The sequence below is a fragment of the Oncorhynchus mykiss genome, chromosome 14 (genome assembly GCF_013265735.2).
Source record: "Oncorhynchus mykiss isolate Arlee chromosome 14, USDA_OmykA_1.1, whole genome shotgun sequence".
Classification (NCBI taxonomy): domain Eukaryota; kingdom Metazoa; phylum Chordata; class Actinopteri; order Salmoniformes; family Salmonidae; genus Oncorhynchus; species Oncorhynchus mykiss.
This window is the reverse complement of record NC_048578.1, coordinates 35941030-35957730: the sequence shown is the minus strand read 5'-3', so window position 1 is coordinate 35957730 and position 16701 is coordinate 35941030. Positions and strand designations below refer to the sequence as shown.

The window sequence follows — 16701 nt, the reverse complement described above, 5'->3', positions numbered from 1 at the left end:
TTAGATATTACTGTACGGATGGAGCTAGAAACACAAGCATTAGATATTACTGCACTGTTGGAGCTAGAAACACAAGCATTAGATATTACTGTACTGTTGGAGCTAGAAACACAAGCATTAGATATTACTGTACGTATGGAGCTAGAAACACAAGCATTAGATATTACTGTACTGTTAACTAGAAACACAAGCATTAGGTATTACTGTACTGATGGAGCTAGAAACACAAGCATTAGAATATTACTGTACTGATGGAGCTAGAAACACAAGCATTAGGTATTACTGTACTGTTAACTAGAAACACAAGCATTAGATATTACTGTACTGTTGGAGCTAGAAACACAACCATTAGGTATTACTGTACTGATGGAGATAGAAACACAAGCATTAGGTATTACTGTACTGATGGAGCTAGAAACACAAGCATTAGGTATTACTGTACTGTTGGAGCTAGAAACACAAGCATTAGGTATTACTGTACTGTTAACTAGAAACACAAGCATTAGATATTACTGTACTGTTGGAGCTAGAAACACATGCATTAGGTATTACTGTACTGTTGGAGCTAGAAACACAAGCATTAGATATTACTGTACTGATGGAGCTAGAAACACAAGCATTAGATATTACTGTACTGTTGGAGCTAGAAACACAAGCATTTTGCTGTACCTGCAACAACATCTACAAAATATGTGTACGCATCAAGTACAATTGTATTTTATTTGTTCTCTCAACTGTGGTACCTATTGTTGCCTTTAGGGGGAGCCAGTTGTTCTGGTAGCTGTTACTAAACCATAACACACTGAAGCACTAATCTTTACTGTAGCTATAAACACCTATGATGCTTGAATAATAGCCTTGTATTAACCTTGGTCCGATGTCTTGCAGGCTATAAGAAGAGCATGGAGGACGCCATCCAGTCAGACACCTCAGGACGCTTCAGTCAGATCCTCACATCGCTGGTGCAGGTAACGTTTAGTCCCTCACACTGTACATCTACAAAACAACGGGCCATAATATGGCCGTCCGTATAATTCTATATCAGTGAGTGAAGTCTATTCTACATAACAATACCCGTCGTGCTCTTCCTCCCCCCCAGGGGGCGAGAGAGCAGGGTCCAGCCGACTGGGACAGAGCATTGGTGGACGCCCAGGTGAGTACATCATGCAACATGACTCTCGCTCGTTAGATTTCCATGTGGATTTATTGTGGAATAGTGTTGATGCTCTTTTCAGGAACTGGCCGATGCCTGTAACGAAGACTCTGACGACATGGAGATTAAGTTCATGAGTATCCTTTGTACCAGGAGCTTCCCACATCTCAGGAGAGGTACCAGAGAAACACTATTTAATCACTACTGACCACATCTCAGGAGAGGTACCAGAGAAACACTGTTTAACCACTACTGACCACATCTCAGGAGAGGTACCAGAGAAACACTGTTTAATCACTACTGACCACATCTCAGGAGAGGTACCAGAGAAACACTGTTTAATCACTACTGACCACATCTCAGGAGAGGTACCAGAGAAACACTGTTTAATCACTACTGACCACATCTCAGGAGAGGTACCAGAGAAACACTATTTAATCACTACTGACCACATCTCAGGAGAGGTACCAGAGAAACACTGTTTAATCACTACTGACCACATCTCAGAGAGGTACCAGAGAAACACTATTTAATCACTACTGACCACATCTCAGAGAGGTACCAGAGAAACACTATTTAATCACTACTGACCACATCTCAGGAGAGGTACCAGAGAAACACTATTTAATCACTACTGACCACATCTCAGGAGAGGTACCAGAGAAACACTGTTTAACCGCTACTGACCACATCTCAGAGAGGAACCAGAGAAACACTATTTAATCACTACTGACCACATCTCAGAGAGGTACCAGAGAAACACTGTTTAATCACTACTGACCACATCTCAGGAGAGGTACCAGAGAAACACTATTTAATCACTACTGACCACATCTCAGGAGAGGTACCAGAGAAACACTATTTAATCACTACTGACCACATCTCAGGAGAGGTACCAGAGAAACACTGTTTAACCGCTACTGACCACATCTCAGAGAGGAACCAGAGAAACACTATTTAATCACTACTGACCACATCTCAGAGAGGTACCAGAGAAACACTGTTTAATCACTACTGACCACATCTCAGGAGAGGTACCAGAGAAACACTATTTAATCACTACTGACCACATCTCAGGAGAGGTACCAGAGAAACACTATTCAATCACTACTGACCACATCTCAGAGAGGTACCAGAGAAACACTATTTAATCACTACTGACCACATCTCAGGAGAGGTACCAGAGAAACACTATTTAATCACTACTGACCACATCTCAGGAGAGGTACCAGAGAAACACTATTTAATCACTACTGACCACATCTCAGGAGAGGTACCAGAGAAACACTATTTAATCACTACTGACCACATCTCAGGAGAGGTACCAGAGAAACACTATTTAATCACTACTGACCACATCTCAGGAGAGGTACCAGAGAAACACTGTTTAATCACTACTGACCACATCTCAGGAGAGGTACCAGAGAAACACTATTTAACCACTACTGACCACATCTCAGAGAGGTACCAGAGAAACACTGTTTAACCACTACTGACCACATCTCAGAGAGGAACCAGAGAAACACTATTTAATCACTACTGACCACATCTCAGAGAGGTACCAGAGAAACACTATTTAATCACTACTGACCACATCTCAGAGAGGTACCAGAGAAACACTATTTAATCACTACTGACCACATCTCAGGAGAGGTACCAGAGAAACACTATTTAATCACTACTGACCACATCTCAGGAGAGGTACCAGAGAAACACTATTTAATCACTACTGACCACATCTCAGAGAGGTACCAGAGAAACACTATTTAATCACTACTGACCACATCTCAGAGAGGTACCAGAGAAACACTGTTTAACCACTACTGACCACATCTTAGGAGAGGTACCAGAGAAACACTATTTAACCACTACTGACCACATCTTAGGAGATGTACCAGAGAAACACTATTTAACCACTACTGACCACATCTCAGGAGAGGTACCAGAGAAACACTGTTTAATCACTACTGACCACATCTCAGGAGAGGTACCAGAGAAACACTATTTAATCACTACTGACCACATCTCAGGAGAGGTACCAGAGAAACACTATTTAATCACTACTGACCACATCTCAGGAGAGGTACCAGAGAAACACTGTTTAATCACTACTGACCACATCTCAGGAGAGGTACCAGAGAAACACTGTTTAACCACTACTGACCACATCTCAGAGAGGAACCAGAGAAACACTATTTAATCACTACTGACCACATCTCAGAGAGGTACCAGAGAAACACTATTTAATCACTACTGACCACATCTCAGAGAGGTACCAGAGAAACACTATTTAATCACTACTGACCACATCTCAGGAGAGGTACCAGAGAAACACTATTTAATCACTACTGACCACATCTCAGGAGAGGTACCAGAGAAACACTATTTAATCACTACTGACCACATCTCAGAGAGGTACCAGAGAAACACTGTTTAACCACTACTGACCACATCTTAGGAGAGGTACCAGAGAAACACTATTTAACCACTACTGACCACATCTTAGGAGAGGTACCAGAGAAACACTATTTAACCACTACTGACCACATCTCAGGAGAGGTACCAGAGAAACACTGTTTAATCACTACTGACCACATCTCAGGAGAGGTACCAGAGAAACACTATTTAATCACTACTGACCACATCTCAGGAGAGGTACCAGAGAAACACTGTGTTAGCACTAATGCGGTATTAGATAGACATATTATTGGATATATAAGCCTCTATATAGATATATATCTGGCTTTTATGATTGACGATTCACATGTCATTTCTGTTTCTCAGTGTTCCAAGAGTTTGTTCGATGCAGCAATAAGGACATTGAACAGATCATCAAGAAGGAGATGTCTGGAGACGTGAAACAGGCCATGTATGGCATAGGTAAGGATTGTTCTGCATGGACAGTGGGGCGGCAGGGTAGCCTAGTGGTTAGAGCGTTGGACTAGTAACCGGTTGCAAGTTCAAATCCCCGAGCTGACAAGGTACAAATCTGTCGTCCTGAACAGACAAGTTAACCCACTGTTCCTAGGCCGTCATTGTAAATAAGAATTTGTTCTTAACTGACTTGTCTAGTTAAATAAAGGTGAAACAATTTTTTTAGGCTGTTGACAAATTACATCTTACAGGTTTGGCTATTGTAATATTTAGTTTTTGTTGACCTATCACATCTCTCTTTCTCTCTGCAGTTCGGAGTGTAAAGAACCAGTCTAATTACTTTGCTGAGCGCCTGTACAAAGCCATGAAGGTAGGTCTATTTTGTCTTCTTTTACAAAATGGCTCCCATTGCAGTCCAGCTATATTTCACTGGCCTGTGGATAGCTAGCTAAATGCAGTTTTTACTAGGCTAGCTGTTAGTACTAGCAGGGGATGGATTTTCTGAGCAGTTCATGTTGTTTATGCCTACCTGGTAGGCTATGTACTATGTGTTATGTATTGTGTTATGTATTGTGTTTTGTATTGTGTTTGTTATTGTGGTTTGTATTGTGTTTTGTGTTGTGGTGGGTTTTGTATTGTGTTTTGTGTTGTGATTGTTTTGTGTTGTGTTTGTGTTTTGTGTTATTTTGTGTTGTGTTTTGGTTGTGTTGTGTTTGTATCGTGTTTTGTATTGTGTTTGTTATTGTGTTTGTTATTGTGTTTGTTATTGTGTTTGTTATTGTGTTTGTTATTGTGTTTGTTATTGTGTTTGTTATTGTGTTTGTTATTGTGGTGGGTTTTGTTTTGGTTGTGTTGTGTTTGTATTGTGTTTGTTTTGTGTTGTGTGTTGTGTTTGTGTTGTGTTTTGTATTGTGTTGTGTTGTGTGTTGTGTTGTGTTTTGTGTTTGTTTTGTGTTGTGTGTTGTGTTGTGTTTTGTATTGTGTTGTGTTGTGTGTTGTGTTTTGTGTTTGTTTTGTGTTGTGTGTTGTGTTTGTGTTGTGTTTTGTATTGTGTTGTGTTGTGTTTTGTGTTTGTTTTGTGTTTGTTTTGTGTTGTGTGTTGTGTTTGTGTTGTGTTTTGTATTGTGTTGTGTTGTGTGTTGTGTTTTGTGTTTGTTTTGTGTTGTGTGTTGTGTTTGTGTTGTGTTTTGTATTGTGTTGTGTTGTGTGTTGTGTTTTGTGTTTGTTTTGTGTTGTGTGTTGTGTTTGTGTTGTGTTTTGTATTGTGTTGTGTTGTGTGTTGTGTTTTGTGTTTGTTTTGTGTTGTGTGTTGTGTTTGTGTTGTGTTTTGTATTGTGTTGTGTTGTGTGTTGTGTTTTGTGTTTGTTTTGTGTTGTGTGTTGTGTTTTGTATTGTGTTTGTGTTGTGTGTTGTGTTTTGTGTTTGTTTTGTATTGTGTTGTGTTGTGTGTTGTGTTTTGTGTTTGTTTTGTGTTGTGTGTTGTGTTTGTGTTGTGTTTTGTATTGTGTTGTGTTTTGTGTTGTGTGTTGTGTTTTGTGTTGTGTTTGTGTTGTGTGTTGTGTTGTGTGTTGTGTTTGTGTTGTGTGTTGTGTTTGTGTTGTGTTTTGTATTGTGTTGTGTTGTGTGTTGTGTTGTGTGTTGTGTGTTGTGTTTTGTGTTGTGTTTGTGTTGTGTTTTGTATTGTTTTGTATTGTGTGTTGTGTTTGTTTTGTATTGTGTTTTGTGTTTTGTGTTGTGTTTTGTGTTTGTGTTTGTATTGTGTTTTGATTATGTTTGTTATAGTGTGTTGTGTTTTGTATTGTGTTTTGTGTTGTTTGTTTTGTGTTGTGTTTTGTATTGTGTGTTGTGTTTTGTATTGTGTTTGTTTTATGTTTGTTATAGTGTTTGTTATTGTGTTTAGTATTGTGTTTTTTATTGTGGTGGGTTTTGTATTGTGTTTTGTGTTGTGTGTTGTGTTTGTGTTGTGTTTTGTATTGTGTTGTGTTGTGTGTTGTGTTTTGTGTTTGTTTTGTGTTGTGTGTTGTGTTTGTGTTGTGTTTTGTATTGTGTTGTGTTGTGTGTTGTGTTTTGTGTTTGTTTTGTGTTGTGTGTTGTGTTTGTGTTGTGTTTTGTATTGTGTTGTGTTGTGTGTTGTGTTTTGTGTTTGTTTTGTGTTGTGTGTTGTGTTTGTGTTGTGTTTTGTATTGTGTTGTGTTGTGTGTTGTGTTTTGTGTTTGTTTTGTGTTGTGTGTTGTGTTTGTGTTGTGTTTTGTATTGTGTTGTGTTGTGTGTTGTGTTTTGTGTTTGTTTTGTGTTGTGTGTTGTGTTTGTGTTGTGTTTTGTATTGTGTTGTGTTGTGTGTTGTGTTTTGTGTTTGTTTTGTGTTGTGTGTTGTGTTTTGTATTGTGTTTGTGTTGTGTGTTGTGTTTTGTGTTTGTTTTGTATTGTGTTGTGTTGTGTGTTGTGTTTTGTGTTTGTTTTGTGTTGTGTGTTGTGTTTGTGTTGTGTTTTGTATTGTGTTGTGTTGTGTGTTGTGTTGTGTTGTGTGTTGTGTTTTGTGTTGTGTTTGTGTTGTGTGTTGTGTTGTGTGTTGTGTTTGTGTTGTGTGTTGTGTTTGTGTTGTGTTTTGTATTGTGTTGTGTTGTGTGTTGTGTTGTGTGTTGTGTGTTGTGTTTTGTGTTGTGTTTGTGTTGTGTTTTGTATTGTTTTGTATTGTGTGTTGTGTTTGTTTTGTATTGTGTTTTGTGTTTTGTGTTGTGTTTTGTGTTTGTGTTTGTATTGTGTTTTGATTATGTTTGTTATAGTGTGTTGTGTTTTGTATTGTGTTTTGTGTTGTTTGTTTTGTGTTGTGTTTTGTATTGTGTGTTGTGTTTTGTATTGTGTTTGTTTTATGTTTGTTATAGTGTTTGTTATTGTGTTTAGTATTGTGTTTTTTATTGTGGTGTGTATTGTGTTTTGTGTTGTGGTGGGTTTTGTATTGTGTTTTGTGTTGTGTTTGTATTGTGTTTTGATTATGTTTGTTATAGTGTGTTGTGTTTTGTATTGTGTGTTGTGTTTGTATTGTGTTTGTTTTATGTTTGTTATAGTGTTTAGTATTGTGTTTTTTATTGTGGTGTGTTTTGTATTGTGTTTTGTGTTGTGGATTTTGTGTTGTGTTTTGTGTTTTCGTTTTGTGTTGTTTTGTGTTGTGTTTTGTGATTGTTTTGTGTTTTGTATTATGTTTTGTGTTTTGTGTTTGTATTGTGTTTTGTATTGTGTTTTGTGTTGTGCTTGTATAGTGTTTGTTGTGTTTTGTATTGTGTTTTGTGTTGTGCTTGTATAGTGTTTGTTGTGTTTTGTATTGTGTTTTGTGTTTGTACTGTGTTTTGTATTGTGTTTTGTGTTGTGCTTGTATTGTGTTTTGTATTGTGTTTGTATAGTGTTTGTTGTGTTTTGTATTGTGTTTTGTGTTGTGCTTGTATAGTGTTTGTTGTGTTTTGTATTGTGTTTTGTGTTTGTACTGTGTTTTGTATTGTGTTTTGTGTTGTGCTTGTATTGTGTTTTGTATTGTGTTTGTATAGTGTTTGTTGTGTTTTGTATTGTGTTTTGTGTTGTGCTTGTATAGTGTTTGTTGTGTTTTGTATTGTGTTTTGTGTTTGTACTGTGTTTTGTATTGTGTTTTGTGTTGTGCTTGTATTGTGTTTTGTATTGTGTTTGTATAGTGTTTGTATAGTGTTTGTTGTGTTTTGTATTGTGTTTTGTGTTGTGCTTGTATAGTGTTTGTATAGTGTTTGTTGTGTTTTGTATTGTGTTTTGTGTTGTGCTTGTATTGTGTTTTGTATTGTGTTTGTATAGTGTTTGTATAGTGTTTGTTGTGTTTTGTATTGTGTTTTGTGTTTTGTATTGTGTTTTGTATTGTGTTTGTATAGTGTTTGTATAGTGTTTGTATAGTGTTTGTTGTGTTTTGTGTTGTGTTTTGTGTTGTGTTTGTGTGGACCCCAGAAAGAGTATAGATGTTGATACATCAACAGTGAATACCAGGGATCCAGCTATATGGATAACCATGTGGCTCTTTCCTCTCTGCAGGGTATGGGCACAGACGACAGGGCTCTCATCCGCATCATGGTCTCACGCAGCGAAGTCGACCTTTTCAACATTCGCAAAGAGTTCAAGGAGACTCACGACTGTTCTCTCCATGAATTCATCCAGGTAGAAACCATGGTTGTAAGTTTTTATATTTTACATGGCGATTAACACACTGCTGTCTACTGTCTGCTGTGCTTTAAATATCCCTTTACATGTCCCTGTACCCTCGCACTGTCTGCTGTGTCTGTCTGTCTGTCTGTCTGTCTGTCTGTCTGTCTGTCTGTCTGCTGTGTCTGTCTGTCTGTGGTGTCTGTGGTGTCTGTCTGTCTGTCTGTCTGTCTGTCTGTCTGTCTGTCTGTCTGTCTGTCTGTCTGTCTGTCTGTCTGTGGTGTCTGTCTGTCTGTCTGTGGTGTCTGTCTGTCTGTCTGTCTGCTGTGCTTTACGTATCCCTTTACATGTCCCTGTACCCTCGCACTGTCTGCTGTGTCTGTCTGTCTGTCTGTCTGTCTGTCTGTCTGTCTGTCTGTCTGTCTGTCTGTCTGTGGTGTCTGTCTGTCTGTCTGTGGTGTCTGTCTGTCTGTCTGTCTGTCTGTCTGTCTGTCTGCTGTGTCTGTCTGTCTGGTCTCTGTCTGTCTGTCTGTCTGTCTGTCTGTCTGTCTGTCTGTCTGTCTGTCTGTCTGTCTGTATGTCTGTCTGTCTGTGGTGTCTGTCTGTCTGTCTGTCTGTCTGGTCTCTGTCTGTCTGTCTGTCTGTCTGTCTGTCTGTCTGTCTGTCTGTCTGTCTGTCTGTCTGTGGTGTCTGTCTGTCTGTCTGTGGTGTCTGTCTGTCTGTCTGTCTGTCTGTCTGTCTGCTGTGTCTGTCTGTCTGGTCTCTGTCTGTCTGTCTGTCTGTCTGTCTGTATGTCTGTCTGTCTGTGGTGTCTGTCTGTCTGTCTGTCTGTCTGGTCTCTGTCTGTCTGTCTGTCTGTCTGTCTGTCTGCTGTACTTTACATATCCCTTTACATGTCCATGTACCCTCGCACTGTCTGTCTGTCTGTCTGTCTGCTGTGTCTGTCTGCTCTGTCTGTCTGTCTGTCTGTCTGTCTGTCTGTCTGTCTGCTGTGTCTGTCTGCTGTGCTTTAAATATCCCTTTACATGTCCCTGTACCCTCGCACTCGTCTGCTGTGTCTGTCTGTCTGTCTGTCTGTCTGCTGTGTCTGTCTGTCTGTCTGTCTGTCTGTCTGTCTGTCTGTCTGTCTGTCTGCTGTGTCTGTCTGTCTGTCTGTCTGTCTGTCTGCTGTGTCTGTCTGTCTGTCTGTCTGTCTGCTGTGTCTGTCTGCTGTGCTTTAAATATCCCTTTACATGTCCCTGTACCCTCGCACTCGTCTGCTGTGTCTGTCTGTCTGGTCTCTGTCTGTCTGTCTGTCTGTCTGTCTGTCTGTCTGTCTGTCTGTCTGTCTGTCTGTCTGTCTGTCTGTCTGCGGTGTCTGTCTGTCTGTCTGCTGTGTCTGTCTGTCTGTCTGCTGTGTCTGTCTGTTTGTCTGTCTGTCTGCGGTGTCTGTCTGTCTGCGGTGTCTGTCTGTCTGTCTGTCTGTCTGTCTGTCTACTCTGCTGCACATACTATTTTGATCGAGACGGGTGGAACGGGGAAATGTTCTCTATAGCTTCCTGTGTTGGGTGGGGCTTTTGGCGCTGCGGCTGCCAAAATACAGCTGTTGAGGAATTTCCCCTGCATGCTCAACTTCCTCTATGTAAGCCGCCGAGCGTGATTGGCTAGGAGTTGCCTTGGCAGGAAGTGCCTCAATAACAGATCTATACTGGCTCTCACATGTAAAAAAAAAAAAAAAAACACACACAAAAAACAGGGTTTACTAAATGTCACCCTATACCCTATGTAGTGCACAACCCTATTGGTCCTGGTTGAAAGTAGTGCACTTTCGAGAGAATAGGGTTCCATTTGGGTCACTCACCCCAGTCATAACTTTAGCAGGTTAGGGTGGCCCTTAAATAATGTCTATGATATTAGCTCCTAACCAACTGTGCTATTTTATTTATTTTTTTCGCATTGTTTGTAACTTATTTTTGTACATAATGTTGCTGCTACCGTCTCTTATGACCCAAAAAAAGAGCTTCTCGACATCCGATGTGAACAAGACCTTTAAACAGGTCAACATTCACAAAGCCGCAGGGCCAGAAGGATGACCAGGACGCGTACCCAAAGCATGCGTGGACCAACTGGCAAAGTGTCTTCACTGACATTTTCAACCTCTCCCCGACCCAGTCTGTAATACCTACTTGTTTCAAGAAGACCACCGTAGTCCCTGTGCCCAAGAAGAACGCAAAGGTAAACTGCATAAATGATTAACTCGCGTCAGTAGCCATGAAATGCTTTGAAAGGCTGGTCATGGCTCCCATCAACACCATTATCCCAGAAACTCCACACTGCCCTCGCACTCCACACTGCCCTTTCCCACCTGGACAAAAGGAACACCTATGTGAGAATGCTGTTCATTGACTACAGCTCAGCGTTCAACACCATAGTGCCCACAAAACTCATCACTAAGCTAAGGACTCTGAGTCGAAACACCTCCCTCTGCAACTGGATCCTGAACTTCCTGACGGGCCGGGCCGCGCCCAGGTGGTGAGGGTAGGCAACAACACATCTGCCACGCTGGTCCTCAACACTGGGACCCCTCAGGGGTGTGTACTTAGTCCCATCCTGTGCTCCCTGTTCACCCACGACTGTGTTGCCCCGCACGACTCCAACACCATCATTAAGTTTCGTGACTACACAACAGTGGTTGGCCTGATCACCGACAACAATGAGACAGCCTATAGGGAAGAGGTCAGCGACCTGGCCGTGTGGTGCCAGGACAACAACCTCTCTCTCAATGTGAGCAAGACAAAGGAGCTGATCGTGGACTATAGGAAAAGGAGTGCCGAACAGGCCCCCATTAACATCGACACGGCTGTAGTGGAGCAGGTTGAGAGCTTCAAGTCCCTTGGTGTCCACATCACCAACAAACTAACATGGTCCAAGCACACCAAGACAGTCGTGAAGAGGGCACGACAAAACCTTTTCCCCCTCAGGTGACTAAAAAGATTTGGCATGGGTTCTCAGAGCCTCAAAGTTCTACAGCTGCACCATCGAGAGCATCCTGACTGGTTGCATCACTGCCTGGTATGGTAACTGCTCGGCATCTGACCATAAGGCGTTACAGAGGGTAGTGCGTACGGCCCAGTACATCACTGGGGCCAAGCTTCCTGACATCCAGAACCTATTTAACAGGTGACTCCAGCCACCCCAGCCATAGATTGTTCTCTCTACTACCGCACAGCAAGCGGTACCAGAGCGCCAAGTCTGTGACCAAAAGGCTCCTCAACAGCTTCTACCCCCAAGCCATAAGACTGCTGAACAATATCAAATGGCCACCGGACTATTTACATTGACCCCCCCCCTGTTTTTACACAAATGCTACTCGCTGTTTATTATCTATGCATAGTCACCTTACAAATGACGTCATCTATTAACTCGGTACTGGTACCCCCTGTATAGAGCCTTGTAATTGTTATGTAATTATCTTGTGTTACTTTTGGATTTTTTTTTACTTTAGTTTATTTAGTAAATATTGAACTACATTGTTAGTTAGGGGCTTGTAAGTAGGCATTTCACGGTAAGGTCTACACCATGTTGTATTCAGCATTTCACGGTAAGGTCTACACCATGTTGTATTCAGCATTTCACGGTAAGGTCTACACCATGTTGTATTCAACATTTCACGGTAAGGTCTACACCATGTTGTATTCAGCATTTCACGGTAAGGTCTACACCATGTTGTATTCAGCATTTCACGGTAAGGTCTACACCATGTTGTATTCAACATTTCACGGTAAGGTCTACACCATGTTGTATTCAGCATTTCACGGTAAGGTCTACACCATGTTGTATTCAGCATTTCACGGTAAGGTCTACACCATGTTGTATTCGGCGTGTGTGAGAAATAAAGTGTGATTTGACTTGACTTGAAGAGCTATTATGGAACAGAGGAGATTGATATACGGATTGGTTGAAAGAGTGGAGATGTCACATGCTGTAAATACCCGTTGTTGTGCCATAAAAATACAATAAAATCTAACTTGATTTGGAGACATTCTTGATTGCTGTGTAAAATGCTGTTTTGCATGAATAATGTATTTCAAAACCAATTTTAAACTTAGGTTCTGACAAGTGATAACTTCTTTGCTTTCTATGAAGGTTTTTCCACTAACCCTGTGTGTCTCTGTGAGGTACTGTACTGTATGTGTCTCTGTGAGGTACTGTACTGTATGTGTCTCTGTGAGGTACTGTATGTGTCTCTGTGATGTACTGTATGTGTCTCTGTGAGGTACTGTGTGTGACTCTGTGAGGTACTGTGTGTGTCTCTGTGAGGTACTGTATGTGTCTCTGTGAGGTACTGTACTGTATGTGTCTCTGTGAGGTACTGTACTGTATGTGTCTCTGTGAGGTACTGTACTGTATGTGTCTCTGTGAGGTACTGTGTGTGTCTCTGTGAGGTACTGTATGTGTCTCTGTGATGTACTGTATGTGTCTCTGTGAGGTACTGTATGTGTCTCTGTGAGGTACTGTATGTGTCTCTGTGAGGTACTGTATGTGTCTCTGTGAGGTACTGTATGTGTCTCTGTGATGTACTGTATGTGTCTCTGTTATTGTACTGTACTGTATGTGTCTGTGTGAGGTACTGTATGTGTCTCTGTGAGGTACTGTGTGTGTCTCTGTGATGTACTGTATGTGTCTGTTATTGTACTGTACTGTATGTGTCTCTGTTATTGTACTGTACTGTGTGTGTCTGTTATTGTACTGTACTGTGTGTGTCTCTGTGAGGTACTGTATGTGTCTCTGTTATTGTACTGTACTGTATGTGTCTCTGTTATTGTACTGTACTGTGTGTGTGTCTCTGTGAGGTACTGTATGTGCCTCTGTTATTGTACTGTACTGTATGTGTCTCTGTTATTGTACTGTACTGTGTGTGTGTCTCTGTGAGGTACTGTATGTGTCTCTGTTATTGTATTGTATGTGTGGTATTACTCAGTTGACAATGCTTTTACGGTGGGAGCTGCATCATAGACCTAACTGATTAGTACCGCCACTCTGAATTACTTATAACTTAGAATATTTATATAGCTATATGATGTGTGATATAATCTAAGTTATAAAATATGCAATATAATCTAAATTATAAACTGGGTGGGTCGAGCCCTGAATGCTGATTGGCTGAATGCCGTGGTATATCAGACAGTATACCACGGGTATGACGTTGGTAACCAGTTTATAATAGCAATAAGACACCTCAGGGGTTTGTGATAAATGGCCAATATATCACGGCTAAGGGCTGTATTCAGGCACTCCGCGTTGCGTTGTGCATAATAACAGCCCTTAGCCGTGGTATATTGGCCCTATACCACACCCCCTCAGGCCTTATTGCTTAATTATATAATATGTGATATAATAACGTATACTGTTCGAACACTCAGTAAAAGAGGCACTAAATACTCCTTCCTCTCAATGTGTGTTCAATTTTGTGTTCAAAATTTGAATGTGTTCCAAATGGCCCCGTTTCCTAAATAGGCCATTTGGGACGGAGACTGTTTTAGTAAGTTCCTAAAAAGCTGTTACTTCCACTTTCAGGGTGATACCTCAGGGGACTACCGTAAGACCCTGCTGATGCTGTGTGGAGGACAAGACTAGAACCAGAACCACCCAGCAGGCTTCCAGAAGGCTCTAGAACACCAGTGGAGCTTCTGGAACACTCTAGAATCTACCGGTCAACTGTGCTGTGCGTACATCCCCATTGAACCCCGTGTGGATAGTCAGTCTGCTCTGTTTGTCCCACACCGCTGCCACTCCTCTGCCAAAAGTGACCTATGACCTCAACAGCCTCCCCATATAGTCCCTGTTCCGTTCAGCCTTCCTAGCTTCCTTGAAGTAATCACAGATCTAATTTGGTTCAAGTGATTTTAGGGTGCTAACCTTGCTGTACTTACACGTATCACTAACTAATGATGCATTTGTAAAGAAGTGGAACAGGAGCCAAAGCTCTGTGCTGTCACCTCCGTGTCAGCTAGCCTGTCTTCTTCATGTCAAATCTTTCTTCTTCTTCTTTTTTTTACAGAACTTCTGTAGTGTTAGCGGTATTTACATTGAAAGTGAGAGATAGGAAACTGCTTGCCTATGTGTCTAACTGTCAACCTTTTTTTTTGTATAGCGCTTCTACAGTGCGATAGGTCAATAGGTCATCCATCCAATGAATACTGTATGGTTTTGGGCACGTTACATTGTTTCGCCTGATAATTAAAGGGATGCGTCGTAGTACTGTATTCTGTTTCCTTGTCTTTATTCGAAGACCGATTGGACTGATAAGATATGATCTATATTATGACAAATGCATATACGTAAACATGCATAAATGTTCTAACAGCATTGAATACATTTCAACCAAATTCCGTGTAATTTTGGCTGAGATCATTTTAAAGCCCTGGGTTGATCTCTGCTGACAGTGCTCCAGATATAGCAGGACCGTGTCAATGTCTCTACGTACCAAATGGCACGTTGTCCCCTACATAGTGCACTACTTTTGACCAGAGCCCTATATGAGCCCCGGTCAAAAGTAGTGCACTATACATAGGGAATAGGATGCTATTTGGTACGTGTCACTGTGGTTCACTATGTTTAGCAACCTGGGTAGCTTCTGGGTGCAGTTCAATGATTAACTATTGATGTTGGCAGAGGGGCACTGGGCAAAGCTTTAGAATCAGGAAACTCCCTACTTACATTATAAAACAACACCCTATTTCCTACACAGTGCACTTCTTTTAACCAGACCCCTATGGGTTCAGGTCAAGTGTAGTGCACTATTTAGGGAATAGGCTACCACTTTGGACACAACACTTTTATATAATTCACTCAATGCCTCTCCCACTGAACCAACAGTACATAAAAGTTAACCAATCTTTAAAAAAACAGGATGTTGTATTCTTCTCAGTCCTCGTAAATCACTGTGTCTCATTAAAGACGGGTTGATGCCCGTCATCACAGTCATCAAAAGGGTTTTCGTAGATAAATTGCCATTTTCTTTTTAATCACATACGTTTTGTTCTTTATTTCATACACTTTGGCAGGACGATGAGAGATCTCTAAATTATATATCATCTCTGGCACATACGGTTAGTGTACACAATATTAAGAACACCTGCTTTTTCCATAATATAGACTGGTGAAAGCTATGATCCCTTATTGAAGTCAATTTTTAAATCCACTTAAAACAGTGTATACGAAGGGGGGGGTGAGACAGGTTAAACAAGGATTTGTTTTGTTGTTGTTGTGCGCCATTTCAGAGGGTGAATGGGCGAGACGAAATGTCAGTGTCTTTGAACGGGGTATGGTAGTAGGTGCCAGGATCCCCCCCGGTTTGTGTCAAGAACTGCAACGCTGCTGGGTTTTTCACAGTCAACAGTTTCCCGCCTGTATCAAGAATGGTCCACCTCCCAAAGGACGTCCAGCCAAATCCCAACTGTGGGAAGCATCGGAGTCAACATGGACCATCGATGTGGAACGGGGGGTGGAACGTGGGGGGGGGGGGGGGGGGTGCTACCCAATATTAGGAGAAGGTGTTCTTAATGTTTTGTACACTCAGTGTATAGTTAGTTACGTGTACAGTTAGAATCAGTGGAGGCTGCTGAGGGGATGTAGTAGTCTGATAGTGGAGGCTGCACAGTAGTCTGACATTCTATATTTTAACCACATAAGGTTGGTGGCACCTTAATTGAGGAGGACGGGCTCGTAATAATGTCTGGAACTGAGCGAATGGAATGGCATCAAACACTGTAGAAAGCATGTGTTTGAAATCATTCCACTCATTCCCCTACAGACATTATCGCGAGCCCGTCCTCCTCAATTAAGGTGCCACCAACCTTCTGTGGTTAAAATATAGAATGTCAGACTACTGTGACTACTGACAAGAGGTCTCACAATGTTTCAATCTACTGAATGTAATGAGCTGTATTATGTACTGTATGATGTATAATGTACTGTATGATGTATAATGTACTGTATAATGTATGATGTACTGTATAATGTATGATGTACTGTATGATGTATAATGTACTGTATAATGTATAATGTACTGTATGATGTATAATGTACTGTATAATGTATGATGTACTGTATAATGTATGATGTACTGTATAATGTATAATGTATAATGTACTGTATGATGTATAATGTACTGTATAATGTATAATGTACTGTATGATGTATAATGTACTGTATAATGTATAATGTACTGTATAATGTATGATGTACTGTATGATGTATAATGTATTGTATAATGTATAATGTACAGTATGATGTACTGTATGATGTATAATGTACTGTATAATGTATGATGTACTGTATAATGTATAATGTACTGTATAATGTATGATGTACTGTATAATGTATGATGTACTGTATAATGTATAATGTACTGTATAATGTATAATGTACTGTATGATGTATAATGTACTGTATAATGTATAATGTACTGTATAATGTATGATGTACTGTATGATGTATAATGTACAGTATGATGTACTGTATGATGTACTGTATGATGT

General features: G+C 40.7%; 1 protein-coding gene across 3 annotated transcripts in view; it reads left to right on the top strand.

The window, feature by feature from the left end:
• The window catches only part of LOC110489191 (annexin A6), a 34461-nt gene extending 20037 nt beyond the window's left edge, over positions 1 to 14424 (top strand). The window contains exons 19-25 of one of the 3 annotated variants that reach the window (XR_005035992.1): positions 889 to 968; positions 1100 to 1153; positions 1218 to 1329; positions 3938 to 4033; positions 4339 to 4397; positions 8072 to 8209; positions 13736 to 14424. Coding sequence is in view for 2 of the 3 variants with exons in the window: in XM_036943458.1 (XP_036799353.1) it covers positions 889 to 968; positions 1100 to 1153; positions 1236 to 1329; positions 3938 to 4033; positions 4339 to 4397; positions 8072 to 8209; positions 13736 to 13795 (581 nt within the window). In the remaining variant the exon portion in view is untranslated. The remainder of the gene's footprint in view (positions 1 to 888; positions 969 to 1099; positions 1154 to 1217; positions 1330 to 3937; positions 4034 to 4338; positions 4398 to 8071; positions 8210 to 13735) is intronic. The other 2 variants (XM_036943459.1, XM_036943458.1) reach the window with 2 other exon arrangements.
• The last annotated feature ends 2277 nt before the right edge of the window (positions 14425 to 16701 follow it).